This window comes from Callithrix jacchus, chromosome 1 (genome assembly GCF_049354715.1).
Source record: "Callithrix jacchus isolate 240 chromosome 1, calJac240_pri, whole genome shotgun sequence".
In the NCBI taxonomy this organism is placed as follows: domain Eukaryota; kingdom Metazoa; phylum Chordata; class Mammalia; order Primates; family Cebidae; genus Callithrix; species Callithrix jacchus.
In genome coordinates, this window is record NC_133502.1 from 210,695,404 (window position 1) to 210,722,018 (window position 26,615).

Consider the following 26,615-nt stretch of genomic DNA (forward strand, 5'->3'; position numbering starts at 1 on the left):
TGGCGCTCTCCCCCTTCTAAGATGGCAGTGCAGTTCACCCCTTTTACAAGCCTCCAGCATTCCCATCTGCATCTTCTGGAGCTCTGTTTACACCAGCACTAAACATGGGGCTCTGCCTCAAAAGAGCCAGCAAGTCTGAAGGCAGGCCTATGCTATGGGCCTGCGGACACATGGTGCCCTGCCATGGGCAGGAGGACAACTCTCAGGAAGCTTGGAGACCTGCAAGGCCTGTGCTGGGCCAGCAGGCAGCCACTGCAACAGTTGCGCCCCCTTCCCAGGGACATCTAGACCCAGCATCCCATCTGCCTCATCTGCATATATCAGACCCACACAGCAGGGCAGGGAAGAGACCCACTAACTGGAGTCGCCACCACACATCACCCGGAGGGCTCGTCTCCACTGCTGCTAATAGTGGGTGCCAGCACCATCATGCTGTACACCACCCCACCTTTCCTCCAGGTCCCCAAGCCTCCACACACCCTCCTCATCTCCCACAGATGCGTTCTCACCTAAGCAGAGCCCCTCCCCTCTTAGACACTATCTTCTTCACTATTTGACTTCTTGTCCCATAGGATGAAAACCAAATGGGTTCCTCCGAACCTTTAACGAACAAAAAATATTGAGCGCTAAAGCTAGTTGCCAGCCCGGAGGTCCTGGGCACAACTACAGTACGTGATGGCAGAGCTCAGACCAAGGCCACAAATGACATCTCAGGGCAGAGTCCTGGGACCCAGCATCTGCCCTCAAAAGCTACCTGGACTGAGGCACAGCCAAGTCAGAGTGGCTCAGGCAACCAGCAAAACGGCTCGTGTGGGACTCTAGGCCATGGCCCAGTGAGGCACACAGTGCTCCCTACTGGAAGTGAGCTGCGATGGCACCTGAGCAGCACCCCTGCCCAAGGAAGCTGCTGGCAGCTGTTTGTCCAGGTGCGATGGGGGCTGGTCAGGGGTAGAGAGCAGCCTTGCAAAGGGGGCAGGTGTTCACCCTTGGAGTGTCCCTGGAAGTACTCACAGTGGCAGCCACGAGTAAGAGGCTGGGGAGTGATAGGTGATGAGGGGTAGTGAGGAAAGGGGCTGCTGGCCTTGATGAAACTGACTGCTATGAGAAATGACAGCTGTGAACGAGGGAGCAGAGGTGGAAAGGTATCCCGGCAGCTGTGTGGGGAGCAGTGGGGCTGGTGCCAGGAGACCAAACAGAGGCCACTAGCCTAATCAGGTGAGGGATGATCGAGTGTCAGGTCCAGGATAGGGCTGCAAGACTGGTGCCAGGTGACGAGATCCTGGATGTATTCCAAAGGTATGAGAGAAGCTGGAGGCCTCCATATACTGCACTGGGGATGATTCCTGCAGATTTTTCTTCAGGGCCTCCCACTGCCTTCTGGACACCCCCTTACCTCAAACATCCCTCTCTTCCCGAAGATCCTTGTCCTGGAGAAAGGCCTTGTGAGCAGCTGCCCTGGCCACCGGAGTGACTGTGAGCAGTTCCTTCTGCAGGGCCCTCATCCCAGGCCTCCCTCCAAGATGCTCCTCCTCACCTCCTACCAGATCCAGCAGATCCAGTCCTCATCTCAACAAGGTGGCAGCAAGTTTCCAGGTGCCCCTCCCATGTGTCCACACATAAGCTGTGGGCAAGGCTCTGATGGGAACCTTGGGCTGGGCCATCATCAGCCACCAGAGGATGGCCTGCTCTCGAGTCTGACAGGTGAGGGCATCTGAATGTCATCTAATTACCTTTTTACCACATCTCCTCTCACATTCGTGAGCAACCACTGCCACCTCCATGTCTGGCCCTGCTCCCCGAGCCTGGAGAACCATTCCTGACCCCCCAGGTCCCCATTGTTCCTGGGGTGGGGAGACCTTCACTCACTTTTCTGAGCCCTCAAAGAAGCTCCCGTTCCTGTCTTGCCACCTTGGCAGCCACAAAATGAGCCTCCACTCAGGGCCCACCAAAGGCAGTCCAGATTCTCTCGAATGCCCCACCATGGAGGCAGCCACCCCACTCTGGGGCTATCTTCCCTCTAGGAACTGCAGCCTGACCCCAGCTGACCCCATCGTAGCCCAGTGGTCACTTCACCCAGAGGGCAAGTGGCTACAAGGCCAGCCTGACCCCTCCCTCATTGCTGACTGAGGCTTCTAGATGCTAGGTCCCACAGGTTGGCCCAGGACCACAGCCCTGACTGCTGCCTCAGGGGGCAACACCCTAGGATCCCTTGGGTACAGCACCAGGGAAAGAAGACAGAGGCCATGAAGGACTGGTAACAAGATTTTGGGGAGAGAAGAAGACTTCTACTAAGTCACACAGCTCCTGACCTCAGACGACCTGCAGTGTGCATGCTAAGACACCACGGGGGAAAAATGAGGGCCAGGCACTGAGAGATCTTGAATGAGCAAGTGACACAACATGTGGACACATTAAACATATGGTGTTCCCACTTTTCTGTTTTAACGTAAATATCAAGTATGACTCACCAGACAGAGGCCGTGTGCTGGTGCTGACAGCAAGGCCCTGGGAGCAGCACATGGGGTGGTGTAGATCTCCCTAGACAAGGATCTGTATTTTTTCAACCTTTCTGCAAGAATGTTACAAAAATGCTGGCCTCACATCTTTTGGAGTAGCAGCGGCAGCGGCAGTTCTGTCTCCAGGGTACACCATAACCTGGTGCTGTCAAACCTGCAGGATCTTGGCACCCTGGACAGGGCTCACAGGCTGGTGTGGACCTGGGGGAGCGACTGGAGAGCGCTCCACCAAGGTGCACAGGAGCCCGGTGGAAATGACTTCCCAACTTCAAACGTGTATGCAGAGTGCCGACACATGGGTATAGTGTCTATGTACCATGGTATCACTCACTCACCACCGTGCCAATCCAGAACACATCACACAACACAGCAAAGATGGACAACATGTAGATGAAGTAAACACTTTTCAACATCTTAGTGTGAGGCCTTCCTACCATCATTAGCTAATATTCTCAGGTACAATATTTTCTTAGGGAAGGGTTCAGAATTAGTAACAAAAGACTTACATCCTCTTCCCATGGTTTTTTGGGTATTTTTTGAAGGCCAACCCCTTAGACCATGTCCCTGGGCAGGAGAAGGGCAGGGCTGGGCTGGATGTGCTCTTGTTAGCTTGTTTTATACACAGTGCTGTCTTCACTCGCAGCTCGCTTTTAGTATGGGAATTTTTTAATGCTGCTGCTGTGGAAAGAGGAGTGTGCGCACCTGAGCTGCCTTGGCGCTGACCGCACCCTGCTGCTTGGCTCCTCTCTGCCCTACCACCCTGGGAGCCCCTCCCCTGCAGATACCAGAATGCTGGCTCCTAAAAGCACACAACCACAGTCCTACTGCTGCACCTAAGAAAATGAATCCTCCAAAGGGCCACACTCAAATTTCTTCAATTCTTCTTTCAAAGTTTTTTATAAGCCCCCCAACCCAGGACGCCATCAAGGTTCATGTGCCACATTTGGTTTTATGTTTCTTTAATCTCTTTAAGCCCAGAACCACTCATGATGTTTAGCTGTGTTAAGAGCCAGTTATCCTGCTGCAGAATAATTTTAGTATTTGTTATGTGACCACTATTTAAATCTGCTAACAGAGTTCCCAAATCCATTTAACTGAGCACAAACAGACAGTGGCACGTGGCCACTCCTTCGGAGCTCCCAGATGCTGTGGGGCCCCTTATACACTGAGTGGCACAAACAGGGAACTCGACACCAGCTGTGGCTGCCGCCACCAACACACATGTTCAATCTTTTTCTAAATTTTAGGTTCGCTCTCCTGATGCTTCAGTGGAACCACTGAGCAGCACTTGGCCATTAAAGCCCACCCAGGACCCTTGCCATCCTCACATCAAGCATGGGGCCCCAAGTCCCCAACTCTGAATGTGCTGTCATCCCACTCAGAATCATGTCCTCTCTTCAACCACCAGTGTCAAGAGGACAAGCTGCTAGGAGAATTATCCTCTACAAGGTAAACTTTGACTCTAGGGCCTGGAAACCCAGAAACTATTGATTAGTCACCAGTTCCCGTGGGGAGTCTAAACAATGCACTCATATCCAAATGCGGGTGGGACTCCCACGAGGGCACTGGAGGACACAAGAACAGGGTGGCACCTGTCCTAAGCAGGAGCAGGACATCATGTGTGGCCCTAATCTGCTGCGCTCTGCACCCCCCACCTCTGCTCCTGGCCTGTCCCAGGAGCCAGGCATGGCCCTGCCTCTATAGGGCCCTCTTCTCTTCAGGGAAGCTGGCCACCCAGGCCCTGACCCCTCTCAACCCTGTCCCTGGGCCCACCACTCCTCATTTGTCTTTCTCAGAGACACTTAGGTTATCAACAGCAGAACTGGGATGTGTTTATGAAAAGAACCCAAATCCTAGCTCAAGTCAGAGGCACAAAGCACAGCCCAACAGACAGGCCTGACAAGGGGCAGGGCGAGGGAATGTGGCCCTGGCAGCAGCTGGAGAGGGCACTGCTGGGGTAAACCTAGGAGGAGCTCGCCAGTGCCAGGGCAATGGGACAGGAGGGACAGGCCAAGCCTAAGACCAGGGAATGTAAAGGAAACAGCAGCCATCATGTTTCCTTTATATTGCCTTGGCATTTCCAAGCAGCTCAGCATAAAATCTTTGAAACCACACACACACACATGCGTGCACCCACACACATATTGCCTTGGTATTTCCAAGAAATCTTTGAGAAACACACACGCACGGGCACGCGTGCAACCTATTTTAAGTCTATCAGGCTGATAGTTTCCTTCAGGTCTGGATGCTACCTCTGACCTTCTTTGTCCTCCCCTCCGGGCTGCCAGGGGCACACTCTGCATGCTCATTTTTATACTCCAAGGTCCTTAACTTCAATCGCAGGAGGGACAATATAGAAAGCTGGCCAAAGCAGCAACAATGAGTTCCAGAAACAGCCACAGCCCAATGTAGGGCCTGACTTGCAGGCTGCGCTAGCCCCATGACCACAGCACCCACTGCAACTGGGGCTCACCCTCTCCATGTCCACTGCACACACCCCTACAGGCCAAGCAGCACTGGGTGAGAGGGAGGAAGGGAGTCAGGGTGACTCTGCCCAGCTTCAAACACTCCCACAGACCAGAAGGGCTCACCTTTGAATGCGACCTCCCAGCGACCTTCCAAGGAGTGGTTCCGGCCAGTGATGACATACTGATAGCCAACCCACAACCTGCAGGGCACAGAGACAGAGACCTCAATGGCAGGATGGATGCAGCCACCAATGACTGTGTGTTTTTTAATAGCTATACTGACCTCCAAAACACTGAGCTTCTAACATGAGTGATTTAACACTCATATTAGAATGTACTAAAATTCAAAACAAGAAATTCACAGGGCGGGAAAAGTTTTATCTCAGGGAACTCCTGCCAAGACTGTATTTATGAGCTGAACCAGTAAAGCGTGCACAATTTAAGCAAGAACAATCTTATTCTTGGTAGACATGAAACCCCATAAATACAAGTCTGTGACTACTCTACAGGGGTGAGTCTCATGTCACGTGAATTACACCTCAATAAATTAATAAGCCCCTGTGAATATCCACTAGCATGGAGGCTGAAAACACTAGCACAGCTTCTGCTCAGAGCCAGCCCACCTCAGCCTGCAGCCTGCTCCTGAGCGCGCAAGGCCTAGCACTGAGGGGACCTTGCACTGGGACCTGGCTAAAGTACCTTCCTAGTCCATGCCCCTTGGCCCAGCTTTCCAGCCCTAAGCCTGGAGATGCCCATCAGCAGGTCCCCCCGCATGGCAGGAGCCCTGGGATGGGATACTCTGTCCTTGGCCTGTGCTGTGCTACCACACAGCTTTCCTCAGGGACAGGGCTGCCCTGCCCTCTGGGCTATGCCCTCTTCCTTCTCCGCTGGACTCACAGGCCTGTCCTTGTGGGGTGAGTATAACAACCTGTGAGCTAAGATTTAGTTTCCTCCCTTTGTAGCTGTAGAAGGAGAAACAACTCCGTCTTGTGATTTGCCAGTCACACAGGGCGTAACTGTGAGGTCAAAACCCAGCTTGGGTCTTGAAGCAAAGGCCCCCTTTGCTTTCTCGGGGGAAACCCCCACCTACTATACACCCCTCACACCAGGCCCATGAAGCCCCACACCAAGCCGCTCTCCCCTCACAAGCCAGCAATGCCAGGCCCCCTGCCCTCCCTCAGCAACTGCAGTTGTACCCACAGAGGGGAACCAATGAAAACAGCTGACCCACAGTCCCACAACGTAGCAGCAGAGTCCAGCCTGCCCCTGCCCCCAGGACCCTCTGCCCAACTCCATACACACTCTAACCCCTGGATCTCCATGCACTTCCAGTGGGTGACGCTGGACTTCCTAACATGTCGGCTGCCAGCTGTGCCCCAGGAGTTTATTGAGTGGTCAGAGGTCATGTGTTCAGTGGTCATCAGACTCTGACTCCAGGCCCCTCAGGTCCCCAATTCAGGACTTACTTGCGCTGGTCCTTCCAACCAAAGCTCCGCTCAGGCTGGTCCCATTCCTGGGCCAGGACAAAGCGCAGCTCCTGGTCTGTAGAGAAGGTGGCCAGAGAGCCATTCAGGCGCTGGCAGGTCTGTGCGGCATCCCAGTAGTTCTCCCCACTCAGGTAGACCCTGTAGCAGCTGGCCGTGCCTTCGTAGTGGTGCCACCCTGTCGGGCACTTCCCTAGGAAACATGAAGGACAGAAGGGGAGTTGTCCCCCAAGTTAGGATCCAGCTCCAAAATGGAAATTTTATGTGCTCCATCAGGGACAGGCACACTTTGTAAATCACCCCTAGAGAAGTGGGGAAACTGAGGCTGAAAAGGAGAAGCTCTGCTTCTGAAACCCTATTGTAGACATGGGGTTTTTGTTTCTGAAAAACACATATTCAACCTGATACAAGCATATTTGGTGACTCCTCCCATTTCTATAAGATCTTTTAATTTATTCACTAGTCAAGAATGGCTGCCAAATTAAGTCTTATAAAATGAATTTCATTTTCTGGGTTAACATCACAGCACAACTTTCTGTGCAGTTCACTTTGGGCTTTGCTTCCAACACTCAGCTCTCCTGGCCTCTGCTGCCAGCTAGCCTGCTGCCTCCTGAGCTGACTCCCCTCTCTCCTTTTCTACTTACATGAGCATTTGCAGTGGAGGCTCCCAAAAAACCACAGCTCAAAGGATCACAACTGAAAGGGCAGTGACACCGTGTGACCTGCCCCTGTCTCCCACAGGCAAAAAAAAGAAGGCGTGGGTGATGCCACAGATGGTACCTGAGTACCACTGAGTTTGGCCAGTGTCTTCTCACCTCCTCCACCTGTCACTTCCTACTCCTACACCCACACACGGGAATGCCCGGTTATTTACGTTAGGTAACATCAGAGACCTGTTTTGTAGAATCTTTAACCTTCGAATGTTGGGTACCTCATATTAATACACTGAGAAGAATAACAATTTTTAGCAAAGCCAGTTGTAAAATTTAAAAGGCATTTTTTTTTGAGGTGCAGTCTCGCTCTGTTGCCCAGGCTGGAGTGCAGTGGCTAAAAATGCCATTTTTAAAGTGCATCTACGACCTGTGGCACTAGTAAAACTTCTAGAGACACATGCCCATGTATTTATTATGTAAGCATGTGTGTGTACGACTTCGTCACAAAGGCATATAGATTACAGGAAGGAGAGGCAGCCCTGGCCCCTGAGCATGGCCACAGCACTGTCTATGATGGTGTAAGCATGTGTGTGTACGACTTCTTCACAAAGGCATACAGATTACAGGAAGGAGAGGCAGCCCTGGCCCCTGAGCATGGCCACAGCACTGTCTGTGATGGTTACAAGCTGAACAGCACAATCTGCTCTCCATGAATGAACACCTGAGTGTTCAGGGAAGCTCTTCAGGTACAGACAAGGAATCAGATGGCTGGGTGCAGTGGCTCACGCCTGTAATTCCAGCACTTTGGGAGACCTAAGTGGGCAGATCGCTTGAGCTCAGGAATTTGAGAAAGCCTGGGCAACATGGTAAAACACTCTCTCTACCAAAATTACTGGCAGACTTTGGGTAATTTTGGGTGGGTCACCATCCAGCCTCATTCATTCCCCCCACTGGTCTCTAAGGGCTGCTTTGGGAAACCCCTCATGCAACACAGTAGTGGTGGAGAGGCAGGGGCCGTGTCAGGGTTGTACTCCCTGGTATCCCAGTTAGGGCAGGTCTGCAACTTACTGCTGAAGCGGACAGGCTGCGCCACGTTCACCGTGTGGAAGTGCGTAGGGTCACCTCCTCTGGCCCGCCCCTGTCTCGGATCCACAGCCTCCTTCCCATGGTAAGGACGTGCCTCCCCGGTCACTTCTGAAAGCAAAAGGAGATGTGTGCTGTGAGTCCTGCCTGTGCAGTCGCAGCCTCCCTGGCCAGCCCAGTTCAGACTACTCGGGGCTACAAGGCTTGAGGGGCGCCTGTAACACAGAATCCGGCAAAGCAGGCTTTCTTTAGGGCCCTATGAAATGATGCTGCCTGCATCAAATGGGTCCCATGTGCTCTTATTAAAATTATGCCTTGGCAGTTTTTGTTTTTTAAGTTACTATGGTGAAATGGAGGCCCTCATCACTGCATTTTCTAATAAGTCATTGCTAGCACAGCAAAGCGTCCTGCATAAATTAATACACCTCAGCAGCTCCAGCCCCAGGGGGATGCCCCATGATGGAGTTATCTCCAGAGCCCAGGTTGCCCCTACCCCTTCCCTGAGGGCCTTCTCTGCCAGTATGAAGGAGAACCACATGTGCGATCTTCCTCTGCAGCCCTTGTCCTGGGACCTGAGCTGCCTGTCTGTCCCTCTGTCTGCTGGTTCCCCAAGGCTGTGAGGACCTCCAGGCAGGACCTTAATATGTTCCTGTCTGGCTCCTTGGTGCTTGGCACAGGCCCTGGTGTGCAGTGGGCCTCGGTGCGTGGCTGGAAGGTGTAAACAGGCAGCTGGAGATGGGGGACGAACTATAGTTTCATGTAGCATAATCTAATAGTAATTTGCACATTAGTCCTTCCATATACACTCTCTTTTGTCCTCCAACCCCCTTGTGAGGAAGGAGAACGACGCTCCTCCCATCTCACAGGTGAGGGGCAGACTCAGAGAAGGGGGGTGACTTACCCAAGGCCATGGTGCAGGGGAGAGAGCCCTCATGGGCCCACCCACCTCCCACTCTGCCTGTACAGATGTACCTTGATGCATCATGAAGGGCATCAGGTACAAGTTCAGGTCAGATGGGCAACAAACATGCTCTCCAAGGCTGCACATAGACAGATGCCTTCCAACAGGTACACTCTGGCTGCAGATGGCTCAGTGGGGCCTCAGCTCCCCCAGGGAGGTCACAGGGAGGGTTAGGAGGCCTCCTGAAAAGCTTCCTTCCCTGACCCTGAGCTGGCAGCCCCACCTGACAAGCCCTCTCCAGCAGGCTGGTTCTGCTGGTGTCATAGACTTTGCTGTGGTTTTTATTTAATAAAAAATCCACATGCTTTTTTTTTTTTTCATGATTAAGTAACAAACATTCAATGTGAATGCTTGAAAAATACAAAAGTTTGAAAGACAATAAACAACAAAGGCCATAAGCCCTTACTATGTGAGTCTGCCCCCTCACCAAGCCTCTTTTTTCCTATACAAATCTTTACGAATACTGAGATCACATCAGATACTCCATTTCACGACTTACTTTGTAAACTTAAGACTATAAACAGCTTTCCATATCTTTAAATGGGCTTATAGACATGACTTTTGATGACTGCATAGTATTCCACAAATGGATTTCGTTACCATAATCTCTATGGTTTGAAGTTAGGCTGTTTGCATTTTTTTCATTATTCTACAACAGCCTTTCTTAAACACCTTGTACACAAGTCTGTGTGTATTCCTCACTATTTCTGAGACCCTGGACACTCTGCCTCCTTCATTCACCCAGTACTCAGTGAGAGTAGTTCCATAGCTCCTCTCAGGCATGTGATGGAGATGGGCTGCTACTTGATTAGGAATCACTAAAATGCAAAATATGCTACCTGTGTCCGAGATACCTTCAGCACAAAGTGAAGACCGAAAAGGGAGAAGCATTTTCAAGGCCTCATTGTGTTTATTGGTAGAGGTGTCTTTGGTGTAATTTACAACCCCAAAATACATTCTAAGGACCTCAGTGTGGGACAGTAACTGGCACTACAACAGGCCTGATGCTGTAAACACACAGTACTGGGGGACCATCAGCTCTTTATAACTGTTCCCATGTCCTGAGCCATGCTACCTGAAGCTCTGGGCAGGAGACCTGACCCGCAGACTTGCTGGTAGCTCTGATGCAGGGCAGGGCTCGCAGGGGAGGCAGGCAAGGAGGATCACTGGGATGGGGTTTCAGCACTTAGTGGAGAAGGGAAGAGCCACCTGAGTTTCTGAGGGACTGGACCTGAGACTGGAAGCTGAGAAAGAACATAGGGGCTTCCTGGCAGATGGAGCAGCTTTCGCAAAGGACAAAGGTAGACACATCTGGGACAAACCTGAGGCCAGGCCTGGGTGTGGCTGGAGAATGTCACTGTACTTAAATTCAACATCTCCTTCTGCTCAAATGGGCAAGACCTGTGGCTCCACTTTGCATCCTGGCCTCTTCCCCAAGCCACGCACAGTACCTGGTAAAATTGCTCATAGAAGACAAGATAAGTTGAGGGCAGAGGAAAGGGAAGAGAAGGAAGAGGTAACAGAGAGAGAGTGCTTTGGTCACATGGGTGCCAAAGACCAGTTTGTTGCATGTTGACTGAATGAAGCCATCTGCCCCCTGGGGTGGGAGATCAGGTGAAATATTTCAGAAACATACCAGAAAGCCAAATGGTGGTAAAAGACACTACTCTGTTGAATAGGTTTCTCTGGGTTCAGGTGGCAATTGTGAGCCCTTCTTTTTTCCATCATTTGTCTTCATATCCAAATGCTCACATTCATCCCCTTACCCCTGCATTTATTCAATGCCGGTTCTGTGCCCACCATGGAAACCTGACAGCACAGACAAGGCCTTTGCCAGCCAGAAGGGGAAGGGCTCGGCTGTTGAGATAATGCTGATGACAGACAGTATCCTGGGGGAGAGCTTGGGAGTCAGGCTGGGGAATGGGCACAGCACAGGACAGATCCCTAACACATCTCTCAGGACTGCCTCTGACAGTAGAGAATGTCCCTCTTTCTGAGGAGGGCCAGGCTGTGCTGTGCTGGGGGGCCTCCTCCACCTCCACCAGGGCCAGGGGGCCCAAGCAGCCCCACCTCACAGCCCAGCTAGGGACCTGGTGCAGGGGTCACTGCAGCACCCAGAGCTACATCTGCTCCGACTATGGGCCCCATGACCTGTGCAGCTTGAAGCAAATGTGCCCCTCCAGCCTCCAGCACTACCGGAGTACCAGGTTGCTGCTTCCCCAGCACAGGATCACACTGGACAGCAAGTACAGCGAGGAAACGGAGTCAGGGAGAATACCTAGAATACCACTCCAGAAATTATTTATTCACAAATTACTTTTTATTGCAAAAGGGGAAAGAAATATTCACAATAGTGACATCTGGCAAACATTATCTTAACCAAGTGATCAAACTTAACATCACCAGTAATGAGACAAACTGACCTTGGGCCTCATGATTTGATAATTATGACTTACATAGTATTGCTATCTAAAAAAAAAAAAAGTCTCATCTGAAGCTAATCATGAAGAAAGAGCTGAGTCCAAATTGAAGGCCATTCTACAGAACTGACCTGGACTCTTTAAATATGGCAATGTCATGAAAGACACCCCATGCCCCCTGCAAAAGAGGGCTGGAAATACTTCTAGATTAAAGAACAAAGCAATGTGGCAATAAAATACTTACGTAATACTTGAATAAATCTTGAATTAAAAGGGGGGGAAACCCTGTAAAGGACATTTTGGGGATAATGAAAAAAATCTGAATATGGATTATATAGAATAGTACTACAGTAAATTTCTTGCATGTGAAAAGGCTTCTGTAGTTCCGGGATTGTTCTTGTTTTTTGATGACAGTATTTAGGGATAAAATGTCATAATTACTGTAATCTCTCCAAGGGTTCAGAAGAAAAACACGAAGAGCAACGGTGGCAGAACACTGTCAGCTGGTAAACCCGGGCAAAGGCTGCTTACTACCCTATTCTTGTGACTTTTCTATAGATCTGAAATTACTCATATTAAAAGGTGGGGGCAGAGACAAGGCAGGTGGACACACCCAGATTCCTCCCACAACCCAAGTAGTAAACAAATCAAAAGTAAACTGGTGAGAAGGTAAAACAGGTAGTGTCTGGGTTGGAGAACACCAGTTCAGCTGAAAATCAGGGTTCTTTACTCAGGGAAGAGAGGACAGATTCCCAATAGCCACTTTTCTTCCACTATGCTCTCAGAACCCCAGTCTCCAGGTAGACAGGAAAAGGTCCTTTATTTAAAAAATCTGACCAGGTGAAGAAAAAGTCCCCAACAGGAGGAAATGCCCAATGAAACATTTCAGCTCATTCACCCTCCAGGAAGGCCCACGTGCACAGAGCTTCAAGTCCCTCAGCCACACAGCAGACAGGCGAGGATCACCAAACCTCTGAGACAAAGACAAAAACCACAGAGGAAAACGGCACAGAAGAAATAATTACAAAGATGAAAAGTTAAAACCAAAAACAGACCATTAACATCTTCAAAGTGAGAGGCTCTACTGTACTCATGAAACAAAAACAGGTGCTATTAAGAAGGAACATGCAGACAACAGTATCCATTGCCCGCCTCTGAAAATGGTCTTCACAAATGAACAGGAGGCCAGGTGCAGTGGCTCACACCTGTAATCCCAACACGTTGGGAGGCTGAGGCCAGAGGACTGCTTGAGGCCAGGAGTTGAAGACCCAGCCTGGGCAACATAGTAAGACCCTGTATCCATGAAAAATAAAAAAAAATTAGCTGGGCATAGTGGCACGCACCTGTAGTCCCAGCTACTCAGGAGGATGACACAAGAGGATTGCTTCAGCCTAAGTGTTTGAGGCTACAATGAGTTATGACCACACTAGTGCACTCCAGCCTGAATGAGAGTGAGACCTGTCTCAAAAACAAATAGCAACAAAAAAACAGAACACATGACAGCAAACATGAAAACTCATAAAAGATTTGGCAGAAGTTATAGAAACCTACTAAAAGTAAAATAATCAAAGAGATGGAAAACTGAAGAGGAGAAAACAACAACTGAGAATTAATCCAAGAGCTCCAATTCCCAGTAACAGAGTTCCAGAAAAAGAGAACAGGGAAGAAAAACAGAATATAATAGAGAAAAGGAAGAGAAGAAATCTAGCGATCCGTTTTCCTAAGCTGCAAGGCAAGAGTCTCTAAAATGAAAAGACCCACTGAGGGGGCAGTGCAATGGTTAAAAAGATACTTAAAATTTCCAGGAGGGAAACAGTTATCAAAGAATAAAAATTATTATGGCACCAGCAACACCGAAAGCTTGTAAAAATGGAGTACGCTTAACCTTCAAAATTATGAAAAAAAATATTTCTAGCTTATGATTCTAAAACCAGCCAAACTTACGTGCAAAGGTAAAATAAAGAAATTTCAGACATGCAAACAAGGAAACACAAACTTCTGTCTCCCGTGCTCCTTTTCCATGTAAGTTATTGAAGGGGGCAGTACTCCACTAAAATGAGGGACTAAAACAAAACAGGAAAGAAAAAGCCAAACACTAGAGGCTCCAAGAGACACAGGAGTGAGTGACTGATTCTCCCACAATGATGCTGAAGGGGCAGCTGGCCCAGCAGCACCTACAGGCAAGGGTCACCAGAAGGGTCCGGAAAAGGAGGGGCCAAAGATAGAGATCTGCAACTGAGGTGACATCAGGAAAAAGGGACTGCTAGGTACCTAAAAAGAAAACACACACACACACACACACACACACACACACACACACACACGAATCTATAGGACTCGCATCAAACTGGGAAATGGTTTAGCAATTTCTTAAAAAGTTAAACATGGCCAAGCAGGCGTGGTGGCTCACGCCTGTAATCCCAGCACATTGGAAGGCCAAACCAGGCAATTACTTACAGTCAGGAGTTTGAGACCAACCTGGCCAACATAGTGAAACCCCTTCTCTACTAAAAATATAAAAATTAGCTGTGTATGGTGGTACATGCCTGTAATACCAGCTACTCAGGAAGCTGAGGCAGGAGAATTGCTTGAGCCTGGGAGGCAGAGGTTGTTGCCACTGCACTCTAGCCTGGGCCGCAGAGCAAGACTCCGTCTCACTAAAAAAAAATAAAAAAAAAAAAGGAAACGGAGTGCTCCGTTTTGGCCCAGCTAGGAGCAGGACTGAGAGCAGGCAAGAACAGAGATGAAGGGCCCAGACTCAGCTACCAGGCTTAGGGAAGAATCAGCAGAATGCCTAAAACCACACAATTTAAAGACACACAGATAAATACCAAATGAAACAGCTAAAACAATGTTTGCTTTAAAAAATGGGAAATTAGAGGGGCTCACTGGGTTTGCTATTTTAAAAAAAACCTTACAGAACTATTTGAATATTCAAATCATATGCATAAGTAACTTGAATAAAGATAAAACTAAAAATTTGAATTAGATAATCAAAATCAGTTCCTCTTCAGATCTAGGTGGCCCCATCCCAACTTTTCCCTCACATGAGAACTGCCACTGAGGCATCTGCTATCCTGATTCCTGATCATTTCATTGTGACCCAGGTTTCTTGCTAGAGAGTTTAATGTCCTCTGCATTACCAACGTTCTGCAACTGCACAAGGAGGTGCTTTGCATAGGTCTTTTTAAAATTATCGTGCCAGGCCCTTCCAATCCAAGGCTGCACTCTTTCATTTCTGTGAAATTTTCTTATATAACTTTTTTTGCTAATTCCCTCTTCCCCCATCTCCTCTATTTTCTTTCAAGGAATTCGTACTAATCAGATATTGGATTTTCTGAACTTGTTTTTAACCATTTAAGAGTGTATAGCTAAGTGGCATTATTAAGTACCTTCACATTGCTTCCATAACCATCACCACCATCCAACTCCAGAACTTTTTTACATCTTACCAAACTATGTATCCATTAAACATTACCTCCCCATTCTTCTCCCAGCCCCTGGCAACTGCAATTCTACTTCCTGTTTATATGAATTTGAATATCTTGATAGCACATCTAAATGGAAACATACAGTATTTGTTATTCTGTGACTGGCTTATTTGTCCTCAAAGTCCATCCATGCTGTAGCAGAATGCCTTCCTTTTTAAGGTGAACATCTGTGGATGGACACTTGGATTGCTTCCACCTTTTGACTACTGTGAGTAATGCTGCTATGAACCTGGGTATACAAATCTCTCTTCAAGTCCCTGCTTCCAATTCTTTTGAATCAAACTAAATCATATTGTAATTCTACTTTTGCTTTGGGAGGCACTGTCATACTGTTTTAGTAGCTGCACCATTTCACATTCTTAACAACACTGAAGAGAGATCCCACTTTCTCTAAATCCTTGTCAACACCTGTCATTTTCTGTTCAACAGCAGACATCTAATGCCTGTGAGGTATTTCACTGTTGTTTTGATTTGCATTTCTCCAATCATTAGTGATGTAGGGCATGTTTTCATGTACTTACCAGCCATTGGTTTATTTTCTTTGGAGAAATGTCTACTCAAGTCCTTTGCCCATTTTTTTAATTGGGATTTTTTTTAATCACTGAGCTGTAGGAGTTCTTTTTATATTTTAAATATTAATGCTTACCAGATATGATTTTCAAAGTTTTCCATTCCATAGGCTGCCTTTTCACTGATGAATGGTTCTTTTCATTAACAGAAGTTTTACATTTTGATGTAGCCTAATTTATTCTATTGTTTCTTTTGTTGCTGTGATTTTAGTGTCTTACATAAGAAACATTGCCAAATCCAATGTCATGAAGACTTTATTCTGTTTTTCTAGGAATTATATAGTTTAAGGTCTTATGTTTAAGTCTGATCCATTTTGGGTTAATTTTTGTATATCATTAGCTAAGGGTCTAACTTTATTCTTTTGATGCGTATGTCCAGTTTTCCTAAGACCATTCATTGTGAAAATATACTCGGTACTGGCATCCTTGTGGAAAATAATTTGACTACTGTACACAAGAACTTATTTCTAGGTCCTGTATTCTATTCCACTGGTCTATATGTCTGTCTTCATGCCAGTACTACAATGATTTGATTCCTACGGCTTTGTAGTAAGTTTTACAGTCAGGAAGTATGAGGCTTTCAAGACTGTTCTGGCTCCCTGCAGTCTGCTGAGATTCCATAGACATTAGGATAAATTTTTCTATTTCAGCAAAAAAAAAAAAAAAAAAAACTTGTTGGCATTTTAATAGGGATTGAATTTGTAGATTGGTTTAGGTAATATTTACATCTTCTTAAGTCTTGCAGTCCATGAGCATGGGACGTCTCTCCATTTATTTTTGTCTTAATTTTTTTTTTTTTTTTTTGGAGACAGCGTCTCACTGTCACCCAGGCTGAAGTGCAGTGGTGTCATCTTGGCTTACTGTGATCTCCACCTCCTGGGTTCAAGCCATTCTCCTGCCTCGGTCTCCAGAGTAGCTGGGACTACAGGTGCGCCTCACCACACCCAGTTAATTTTTATATTTTTAGCAGAGACGAGGTTTCACCATGTTGGCCAGGCTGTCTCTAACTCCTGACCTCAAGTGATACATCTGCCTTGGGCCTCCCAAAATGCTGGGATTCCATATATGAGCCACCCCACCCAGTGCCTTCTTTAATTTCTTTTAACATTTTGTAGTGGTCAGTGTATAAGTCTTTCATTTTCTAAGTCTTTCGTCTTTACTTAAGTATATCCTTACGTACAGACAGACCCCCAACTTATGATAGTTTGACTAAAAAATTTTGACTTTACTGTAGGTTTAACACATAACTCTGTCATAAGTTGAGGAGCATCTGTATTTTATTCCTTGTACTATTACTATAAATGAAATTATTTTCTTAATTTCCCTTTCAGATTGCTCAGTGTATATAAATACAACTGATTATTGTGTTTTGACTTTGTGTCCTGCAATTTTGCTCAATTCATTTATTAGTTCTAATGATGTTTCTGTGAAATCTTTAAGGTTTCTACATATAAAATCATGTCATCACACATATGAACAAGGATAATTTTACTTCTCCCTTTCCAATTTTGATGGCTTTCTCTTCTGGATTAATTACTGTGGGCAATTAACTCCCAATACTATGGTGAATAAAAGTGGTGAAAGCAGACACCCTTGTCTTGTCTCTGGTCTTAGAGAAAAGCTTTCAGTCTCTGACCACTGTCTGATTTTAGTTCGTGGAGACATCCCTGCATTACAGGAATAAATCCCACTTGGTCCCAGTCTTTTGACAGGCTGCTAAACTTGGTTTTGCTATTATTCTGTTGAGGGTTTTCTATCAATTTCATAAAGGATATTGGACTGTAATTTTCTAGTAGTATTATGGTCTGGCTTTGGTATCAGGATACATTAGAGTCACAGAATGAATCTGCTTGAGAAGAACGGGTGTTAATTCTTCTTTAAATGTTTGGTAGAATTTTTGATACCTTTTGAGATAAGGGAAAAGAAAAAACATGCTTGGTAGAATTCATCAGTGAAGCCACGTGGTGCAGGGCTTTTCTCTGTTAAGTTTTAAATTACTGATTCAATCTCCTTACTAATTAGAGTCCTATTCAGATTTTGTACTTCTTCATGATTCAGTCTTGGCAGTATGTTTCTAGGAATGTGTCCACTTTACTTAGGTTAAGCAATTTGTTAATGTACAATTCTTGACAATATTCTCTTATAATCCTGGCATCAAGTAATCCTCCTACCTTGGACTCCCAAGGCATTGAGATGACAGGTATGAGCCCAGCCCAAAATCCAAAACTTCTGAGTGCCAAAGTGGTGCTCAAAGGTTACGCTCTTTGGAGCATTTCGTATTAGGGGTGTTCAACTACTAAGTATAATGCAAATATTCCAAAATCGGAAAAACATCCAAAATCCAAAACACTTCTGGTCCCAAACATTTCAGATAAGGGATACTCAATCTGTATTTTCAACGTGGCTTTTTCTTCATTAGGCATTTTCTTAGCTGGTGTAGACTTCTGACGGTTTTCCAGAGCTTCTATAAAGCTATTTCATCTAGTCCTTAGTTGCTTATTAATGTTTCTATGGTGGAATGAGAGCCTGGAGCTTCCTAGACTGTCATTTCGCCAATGGCAGAATAGTTTTTTTTAAGTTTTCTTTTATTACATGAATAAAATAACTGCTAAGATGATTGAGGGATGATTGTGTGCTATGTTCTTGTCTAACCCCTTTATATGGAGCATGTAATTTAATCCTCACAACAACCCCCAAGTGATAGGCACTATTGTTTTCTCCATTTTACAGATGCAATTTGCCCAAAGAATCACAGCCAGTAAGTGGTGAAAGCAGAGGAGCAGCCCCAGCTCCTGGTTCCAAGCTCCCACATTTAACCACGATATGACATACAGCAGAGCTGGCTGCCTTGGGCCACTTTGCTCTGGCCCTTCTGGTCTGGGGTGCTTTGTCCAGAGTCTGGTAAATATCCATAGTAAATGTTTTCTTCTAAACCCGGTCAGCACTGGTTGTCTTTCATCATAAGAGGAAGGTGATCCAGCTAGCCAGAGGCTTTGTGAGCACTAGTGGGCCAGATGCTGGTGAGGGACCACGGAGGGAGAGCCAGTCTTTCAGCTGGGAATCCTCCATTATGTCAACACCTTCTCTACCTCTTCTATGAAGTGCTAGTGTCTCCAGGAAAGACTCCAATCTCCTGTCTGGGAAAACACCTGGCTGCTGACATCTGGGGAGCAGGGCAGAAGATAGGGCTGAGAGACCTACTTGTCACCACAGAGAATTTCTCTTAATTCCTGTATTTTCAACCTCCATGACTCCCCTCTGGTATAACTGGTCACTTATTTTGCAGACTTTAAGTGCTGTCTAATAGAAACACAATGCGAACCACATTTCAACAAGTAGAAACGAACACAAATTTTAATACTTGCTTTAACCCAATATATTCAAAATACTATCACTGCAACATACGATCAATATAAAGAAGTACTCATAGGATGTTTTTCGCTCTTTTTTCATACTGTCTTTCCTATTTGGTGTGTATCTTACACCTGCTGCACATCTTCCCTCAAAAACAACCACATGTGACTCATGGCTACCACACTGGACAGTGTAGATCTAGAAAAACGACCCCTGCGGGGCTCCTGCCTGTAATCCCAGCACTTTGGGAGGCTGAGGGGAGAACTGCTAGAGCCCAGAAGTTCAAGACCAGCCTCGCCAACAGGGCGAGACCTCATCTCTAAAAAAAATTTAAAAATTAGCTGGGCATTGTGGTGCACACCTGTAGTCCCAGCTATTCAGGAGGCTGAGAAGGGAAGATTGCTTGAGTTTAGGAGCTCGAGGCTGCAGGGAACTGTGGTTTCACTACTGCACTCCATTTGGGCAACAGAGCAAGACTGTCTCAAAAAAAAGAAACGAAATCCCACATCTTACGGTAGGGGAAGAAGTCACCCAGTGATGGAAAGTGCAGAAGGGAATGCAGGTGCTAAGGGAGAATTCCACCAATCCCTATCCCATTCCCATTCCCATTCTTATGCCTGATGCCTGCCACCCTCGGCACTCAGAGCCTTCAAGCACAGAGCGTTTCTGGGGGACTGCTGGGCAAACTGCTCACTCCTTGTTCTCTCTGAAGCAGGCCCATGGTTGCAGCTGTTCTGCTATGCCAACTCAGTTATAACTCTCCTGTTGGTTTTTCTTTGAAAGAAAAAAAGAAAAGATATGTAATATGTGACACATTTCAAAGAATGTATGTAGCACATAGGTAAAATTCAGAAGCCTAATAAAAAAACACAGTTGTGAGCCACCACCCCACACCCTACTTAGCAACTCAATCATCATCTGCAGACGAACTTCCATGTTTGCTTCTCCCAGTCTTATCCCTCTTATCTCCACACCAGGAACTAGAATTTTGTGTATCACTGTGCTTATTTTTTTCTCTTAGTTTACCACGTGTATGCATCTGTAAGTAATATTATCTGTTTTGCTTCTCTATATTGTGCCATATGTAGTTTTCAGCAACTTGCTTTTAGCTGACATTCTGAAGATTCATCCGTGTTGCTGCATAAACCTAATATTGACTTACTGTTGCTGGTATATAACATGCCATCATGTGAGCACAGACATTTGTTTCCAAGACATAGATCAATGGCAAAAATTAAGATGTCTGACAAAACCAAGTGTTGGAGAGGATGTGGGTGCTTGAAATTTTATCTCCCTTATACCTTCACACCTACTCTGGAAAAACTGTACAAACAATTCTGCAACAATTTTTCCAGAGTTTCCCTTAATAGAAATCCTGGATCACAGAAAATGAGAATGTTCAGCTTTGTAAGATAATATCTATATTCCAGAGTGGGTGTAAAGAAGCACATAAAGGGCCGGGCGTGGTGGCTCACGCCTATAATGGATCACGAGGTCAAGAGATCGAGACCATCCTGGTCAACATGGTGAAACCCCGTCTCTACTAAAAATACAAAAAATTAGCTGGGCATGATGGCGCGTGCCTGTAATCCCAGCTACTCAGAAGGCTGAGGCAAGAGAATTGCCTGAATCCAGGAGACGGAGGTTGCGGTGAGCCGAGATCGCGCCATTGCACTCCAGCCTAGGGCCTAGGGAACAAGAGCGAAACTCCATCTCAAAAAAAAAAAAAAAAAAAAAAGAAGCCCATAAAGCTTCCACACTATCCACATCCTCTTCAACAACTTAATTTTTGCCAGTCTAAGCAACTATAAAGTGGTATCTCACTGTATGTAGTCTTAGAATACTAACGAGTTAAATGTCTTTTTCTATGTTTAGTGACCATCTACAAAATGCTTTGTAGGAGTTCTTTATGTATACTGGATTCGAATCCTTTGTAGGCCATAAGCGTTGCAAATATCTTCCCCCTACTCTGGCTTGTCTTTTCACAGCCTTTACTGGTGACTTTTTTTTCCCTCCTTTCTTAAACATGAACTTTTTCACCACTGGTGATTTCTTAATTTTTACTTTTTAGACAGGGTCCCACTCTCATGCCTAGTGGTATAATCTCGGCTCACTGCAGCCTCAATCTCAGGGACTCAGGTGATTTTTCCCACTTCAGCCTACTGAGGAGCTAAGACTACAAGTGTGCACCACCACACCTGGTTAATTTTTTCTTTCTTTTTTTTTTTTTCATAGAGGCAGGATTTCACCATCTTGTCCAGGCTGGTCTTGAACTCTTGGACTCTAGCAATCTGCCACTTCAGCCTCCCAGAGATTTCTGGCATGAGCCATCACACCTAGCCTATTGGTGTCATTTAATAAATGAGATATCTTAATGTTAATCTAGCAAATTTGGTCATTTTTATTTTAGAGTGAACATTTTGTATGAATAAGAAAAAGGTGACTGGAGGCTGGGTCTGGTGGCTCACACCTGTAATCCGAATATTCTGGGAGGCTGAGGCAGGCAGATCATCTGAGGTCAGGAGTTCAAGACCAGCCTGGACAACAGGATGAAACCCCATCTCTACTAAAAATACAAAAATTAGCCAGGCGTCTTGGCACGCGCCTGTAATCCCAGCTACCTGGTAGGCTGAGGCAGGAGAATCACTTAAACCCAGGAGGTGGAGACTGCAGTGATACCAGGACACTGCACTCCAGCCTAGGCAACAGAGTGAAACTCCATCTCCCTCCCAAAAAAAAAAAGAAAAGGAAAAAGGTGACTGGGTGCAACGGCTCATACCTTCATAATCCCAACCCTTTGGGAGGCCGAAGCAGGCAGACTGCTAGAGCTCATGAGTTAGAGACCAGCCTGGGCAACATGGTGAAACCCCAACTCTACAAAAAAAAACACACACATACACACACACAAATTAGCTGGGCATGGTGGTATATGCTTGTAGTCCTAGCTACTCGGGAGACTAAGGAGGGGAGGATGGCTGGAGCCCAGGAAGCAGAGGTTGCAGTGAGCCAAGAACACGTCACTGCACTCTAGCCTGAGCGACAGAGCCAGACCTTGTCTCAAAAAAAAAAAAAAAAAAAGAATCTGGCACACTTCCCCATCAAGGTCTTAAAGATAGTCTCCTATATTGTAATTTACCCAAAACTGAAGTTCCTGTATGTTGTGAGTTAGGGATCCAACTGCATCCTTTTCTGACTGTCACAACACTGTGTTTGAAGACTCTGTCCTTTGTGCAGTGATACGTGATTCCACCTCTGGAATTCAAGCTTCTCGGGTCTGTTTCTGGCAGCTGGTCTCACAGGCCAACTTGGGTTTCCCTGAGCCAATTTCAAGCTAAGTCTTGAAACAGGTAAGGCAGGAGCTCCCTCCTTATTCTTCTTCACAATGAACTCACGATACTAGGACTAAAGTCTCCTCAATATTTTAAAATCGACTTACCGCCTTTCACACAAAACTCTAGAAGCTTTAAAGAGGCAGTGAATCCACAGAACAATATGAGAAGTTTTAATAATATTCAGTCTTCCTAGGCAAGAACATGTTGCCTCTATTTATTTGTCTTCTTTAATGTCTCTTAATAAAGTTGCAAATTTTTCTCCCTCAAAAATTTTACACATCTTTTGTTAATTCGCATTTATATCAAAGATGGTTCCACTGGGGAAACAAAAACCATGCTAAGACATTTCAAACACAAAGGGTTTCATACAGAAAATAGGTGCCTTCAAAACAACCGGCAAGGCTGTAGTGTGAGCGAAAGTAAAGTGGGCTACTTCTAGTCTTCCATCTAATCCCTACAGTCACTATCAAGAGTCAGGAAGGTACTACCGCCATCCATAGGTTAAAAAACTGCAAAAATCTGCTGCCAATATCTCAGCTGCTCTGCAGCCCTGAGACAGCTGGCCAGTGGGGTAAGGCAGAAGCCACTGCAAAAACTCATCTTGTTCTAAGCCCATGCACGCCCGCCCCACACACCATGGCCCAAGGGAGAAAGATTCCACTTCCCTTCCACTCACCACATTTCCCAAGACACATGTCATAGGACAAACGACACACCGAAGTCTGCTGGCAGCGGGGTTTGAGTGCTACTGCTCTAGCATTCCAGCCTCTGAAACCTAGGGACAAGCCCAGAAGGGACTGGGAAGGTACTGAACGCCCAGGCTGTACCTCGCAGGCCACCCATTTCCCTCTTTCAAAAACATGCAGTAATTACTGATCTACTGTTACATCTTTCCCCTTTTTTTGTCCCTTTATTCTTACACATTTTGTACTCCCTTTTAGCAGGCTTTTATTTTAGCAGGGCAATGAAGTAACTTCATGTGGTAGTTCCAGAAGTCCTGAAGTCTACCTTCAAAAGTAACCTGACTGAGAATGGACAGAACTTCCCAAAGGGTTACTGAAATTCTCCCCATACAAAGGAAGGTCACAGCTTTCAAGCAAAGGTGGTTATTAGCTAACTCACCACTCCCCCTACAAACACAAAGAGTTTCCTTTTTGGTGGGGGAGGGCTGAAGGAAGGGAGAGTGTCAATGAGGACTTGACTCTATATCCATGATTTAAAAAAAATTCTTTTAAAATAAACTAAAACAAAAGCACAAGATTTTAGCACTTATTAATTCAGGGAAGTAAGAAAATATGTATTACAGTCTTTGTACATTTTTATAACTTAAGTTTGCCCAGAATTCCAACTTTAAGAACAATTAAAAATCAATCTGCTCACCCTCCAGACTGTGACACAGCATTATACAAGGACAATCATAGGACTATGAGTCAAGGAGAATAAGGGTAAGCCCTGCCAGGGCAGTGGCCTCCTCAGCCCACCTGGAATGCTTCTAGGGCCCAACCCTCAATGGGTTTGCACACATGGGTCCTCATTGTCATGCCTTCACTGCTTGGTCCTGGTGCAGGCCACCACTCCTAACTCTTGGCTTCTGTGAAATTTTTTCTAACTAGGGAAAACATACAGCAACCTATGCAGCTTCAAGCCAATACTTAAGTGCAAAGTTGATGTCTCCTCCATGTCAGGCCAGGTGGTCCAAATGGGAGATCAAACCTACCCTTTGCCTTCACCAAGTCTCTAGAGCATGAACAGATGAACAAGATGGCAACTATGAGTGTGGATACTACAGTGTTTAGCATGTGTAACAGGACAGTTATTACAAAAACCACAAAAGCAAAGCCAAATGGCACTTTGAGAACAGCAAATAAGCTCTGCTTTCATTTGAAAGCGAACCAAGAATCATCTGGTTCTCTCTTCAGGAATTCTCCAAGAGGCTGGATATAAGGTCCCACTCTATGTATGAGTCAGACAAGGGGAGGCTCTCACTCATGATCACACGGTTGTCCCCAGGCTGACCATCCAGGGAACTTCAGCAGCCCAAGCACTGGGAAGCCCACTGGGAATCCACTTTCCCTGGGCTTTGACCCAAGGATCCACCAGAGAGGCTCCCAAACAAAGGGTTGTCCCAAAGACTCCTGACGGGGCCAACACCATCAAAACCCCCATTTGGGAAGGCAAACACCTCCACCAGAGACATGAATAATGTGATGAATGAGCTCCAGGGACAATCAGGAGGGGTCCCCTCTAAACCCCATTCTTTTTTTTTTTTTGGAGACAGGATCTCTCTGTCACCCAGGCTGTAGTGCAGTGGTGTGATCTTAGTTCACTGTAACCACCTCCTGGGTTCAAGTGATTCTCCTGCCTCAGCCTCCCAAGTAGCTGGGATTACAGGTGCCCGCCACCATGCCCAGCTAATTTTTGTATTTTTAGTAGAGATGGGGTTTCACGATGTTGTCCTGGCTGGTCTGAAACTCCTGACCTCAAGAGATCCCGCCTGCCTCAGCTGCCCGAAGTGTTGGGATGACAGGCATGAGCCACTGCGCCTGGCCTTTTTTTTCCTTTGAGACAGTCTCATTCTGTAGCCCAGGACAAAGTGCAGTGGCACAATCTTGGCTCACTGCAACCTCAGCCTCACGGGTTCAAGCGATTCTCATGCCTCACCCTCCTGAGTAGCTGGGATTACAGGTGTGCATCACCATGCCTAGCTAATTTTTGTGTTTTTATTAGAAACAGGGTTTCACCATGTTGGCCAAGCTGGTCTCCATCTCTGCTTCTTATTTTGGAACCCCTCTCAAACAACTACCCCAAGTTCAAATGTCACCTAATGCCCTACCTAATACCCTGGTTGGAATGAATTGGTTTTCCTTCAGTACTAAGCCTATAGGAATTATGGCACACCTTTCATGTCCTAGGCCAAGTCCCACTAAGGAAGGAGAAAGGTCTCTGCCCTCTGGGAGCCCATGGTCTGGATGGAAAAATCAAGCCTGGGCACCAGGAATGGTGAGAATTACCAATGGTTCTGATGCTGTAAGAGAGACAGATGGGAGACTGGAAGAAACTAATCGATAAAAAGAGAGACCAGATATTCTCCTACTAGGGTAGCATCTGAGCTACACCCTGAAGGATGGCAGGGCTTGTCTACATAGAAACAGAACAAAGGAATTCCAGGAAAATATAAACGAAGCACGCATCTAGGAGATTATTAATGGGGGTGGGCACAGGAAGCAGCCCAGCTGAGCCACTGAAGGGAAGTAGTGATTAAGAAGGTTGGTAAAGCAGTCCTAAACCAGCTTGTAAAGGAGTCTGCATGCCTAGCCAAAGCCTTTAGGCCTGTGATTCTCAAGCTGGAATAAGACACACCTTCCCCTTAGTGACTTCATCAGCACCACCTAGTCTTAAACAAATTTGTGAATACATGTATATGTATGTCTCACACATTCACACACACATGCACACATATTCACTACACTTCCCACTCAACCCAAGTTGAGGAGAACGACGGATACAGTGAACACTGTTATTCGTGGGCTGCACTGTATTCCTTGAGGGTGCTGGGGCAGAAACCAGGTGAAGAACCTGGTTCTCCCATTTAGCCTTTTTGTGGCCTCTCCATACATCTTTAGGAGGCTACACATGACCAGGAGAGAACCCGCGAAGGCAAAGTTTCTGGTGAATGAGTGAGCAGGAGGGGAGGGCGTGCCAAAGCCAGCCTAAAAGAGCACACTCAGGATCAAGAGGCACCCACATCCAGAGCCAGGATGGGGATGAGGTCAGAGAGGTGGCCAGGGTGCCACCCCTCAGGAGGGGTTCACACTCAAGATCATGCAAGTCCAGGGATGGCAGCGCCTCCTTAAGTGTGGCCTCCTGGGCATCTCACATGCCTACCCATAGCCCTGCCATCTTGCAAGTTCTGGCATCTGCCTAGGTTGGGCACCTATTTCAGAGACAGAGAGAGGAAAGGGGTCAGCTCAAACTAACTTTCCAATGTGTTGAGACAGCACACACCTCCATCCCTCACAAGAGGCACAGTTACTCAGCCACAACAAAGAGACAAGGTGGCGTGTACCCAGCCTACTCGACACACTCACCTGGACAGTTGGCTTCATCGCTCTCATCCTCGCAAGTCGCCCAGCCGTCACACTGCCAAGGGAGGGGGATGCACTGGATAGTGCCACTGCGACAGGCAAACTGCCCAGGGTTGCACCGCAGCTCTGAGGAACCAAAGGGTAAGAGGCCATTAGGTCAGCAAACCACAGCCCACGGGCCAGATCCATCTCTTCCCAT

General features: G+C 46.7%; 1 protein-coding gene across 6 annotated transcripts in view; it reads right to left on the minus strand.

The window, feature by feature from the left end:
* Positions 1-26,615, minus strand: part of DGCR2 (DiGeorge syndrome critical region gene 2) — a 72,780-nt gene that overhangs the window by 21,210 nt on the left and 24,955 nt on the right. For 3 of the 6 annotated variants that reach the window (XR_013523482.1, XM_035269562.3, XM_009006539.5), the window contains exons 2-5: positions 26,420-26,542; positions 8,190-8,315; positions 6,451-6,661; positions 5,108-5,184 (exon numbers count right to left, since the gene is read on the minus strand). Coding sequence is in view for 4 of the 6 variants with exons in the window: in XM_035269562.3 (XP_035125453.1) it covers positions 5,108-5,184; positions 6,451-6,661; positions 8,190-8,315; positions 26,420-26,542 (537 nt within the window). In the remaining 2 variants the exon portion in view is untranslated. Of the gene's footprint in view, positions 1-5,107; positions 5,185-6,450; positions 6,669-8,187; positions 8,316-26,419; positions 26,543-26,615 lie in introns of all 6 variants that reach the window. The other 3 variants (XR_008476842.2, XM_054245978.2, XM_054245974.2) reach the window with 1 other exon arrangement.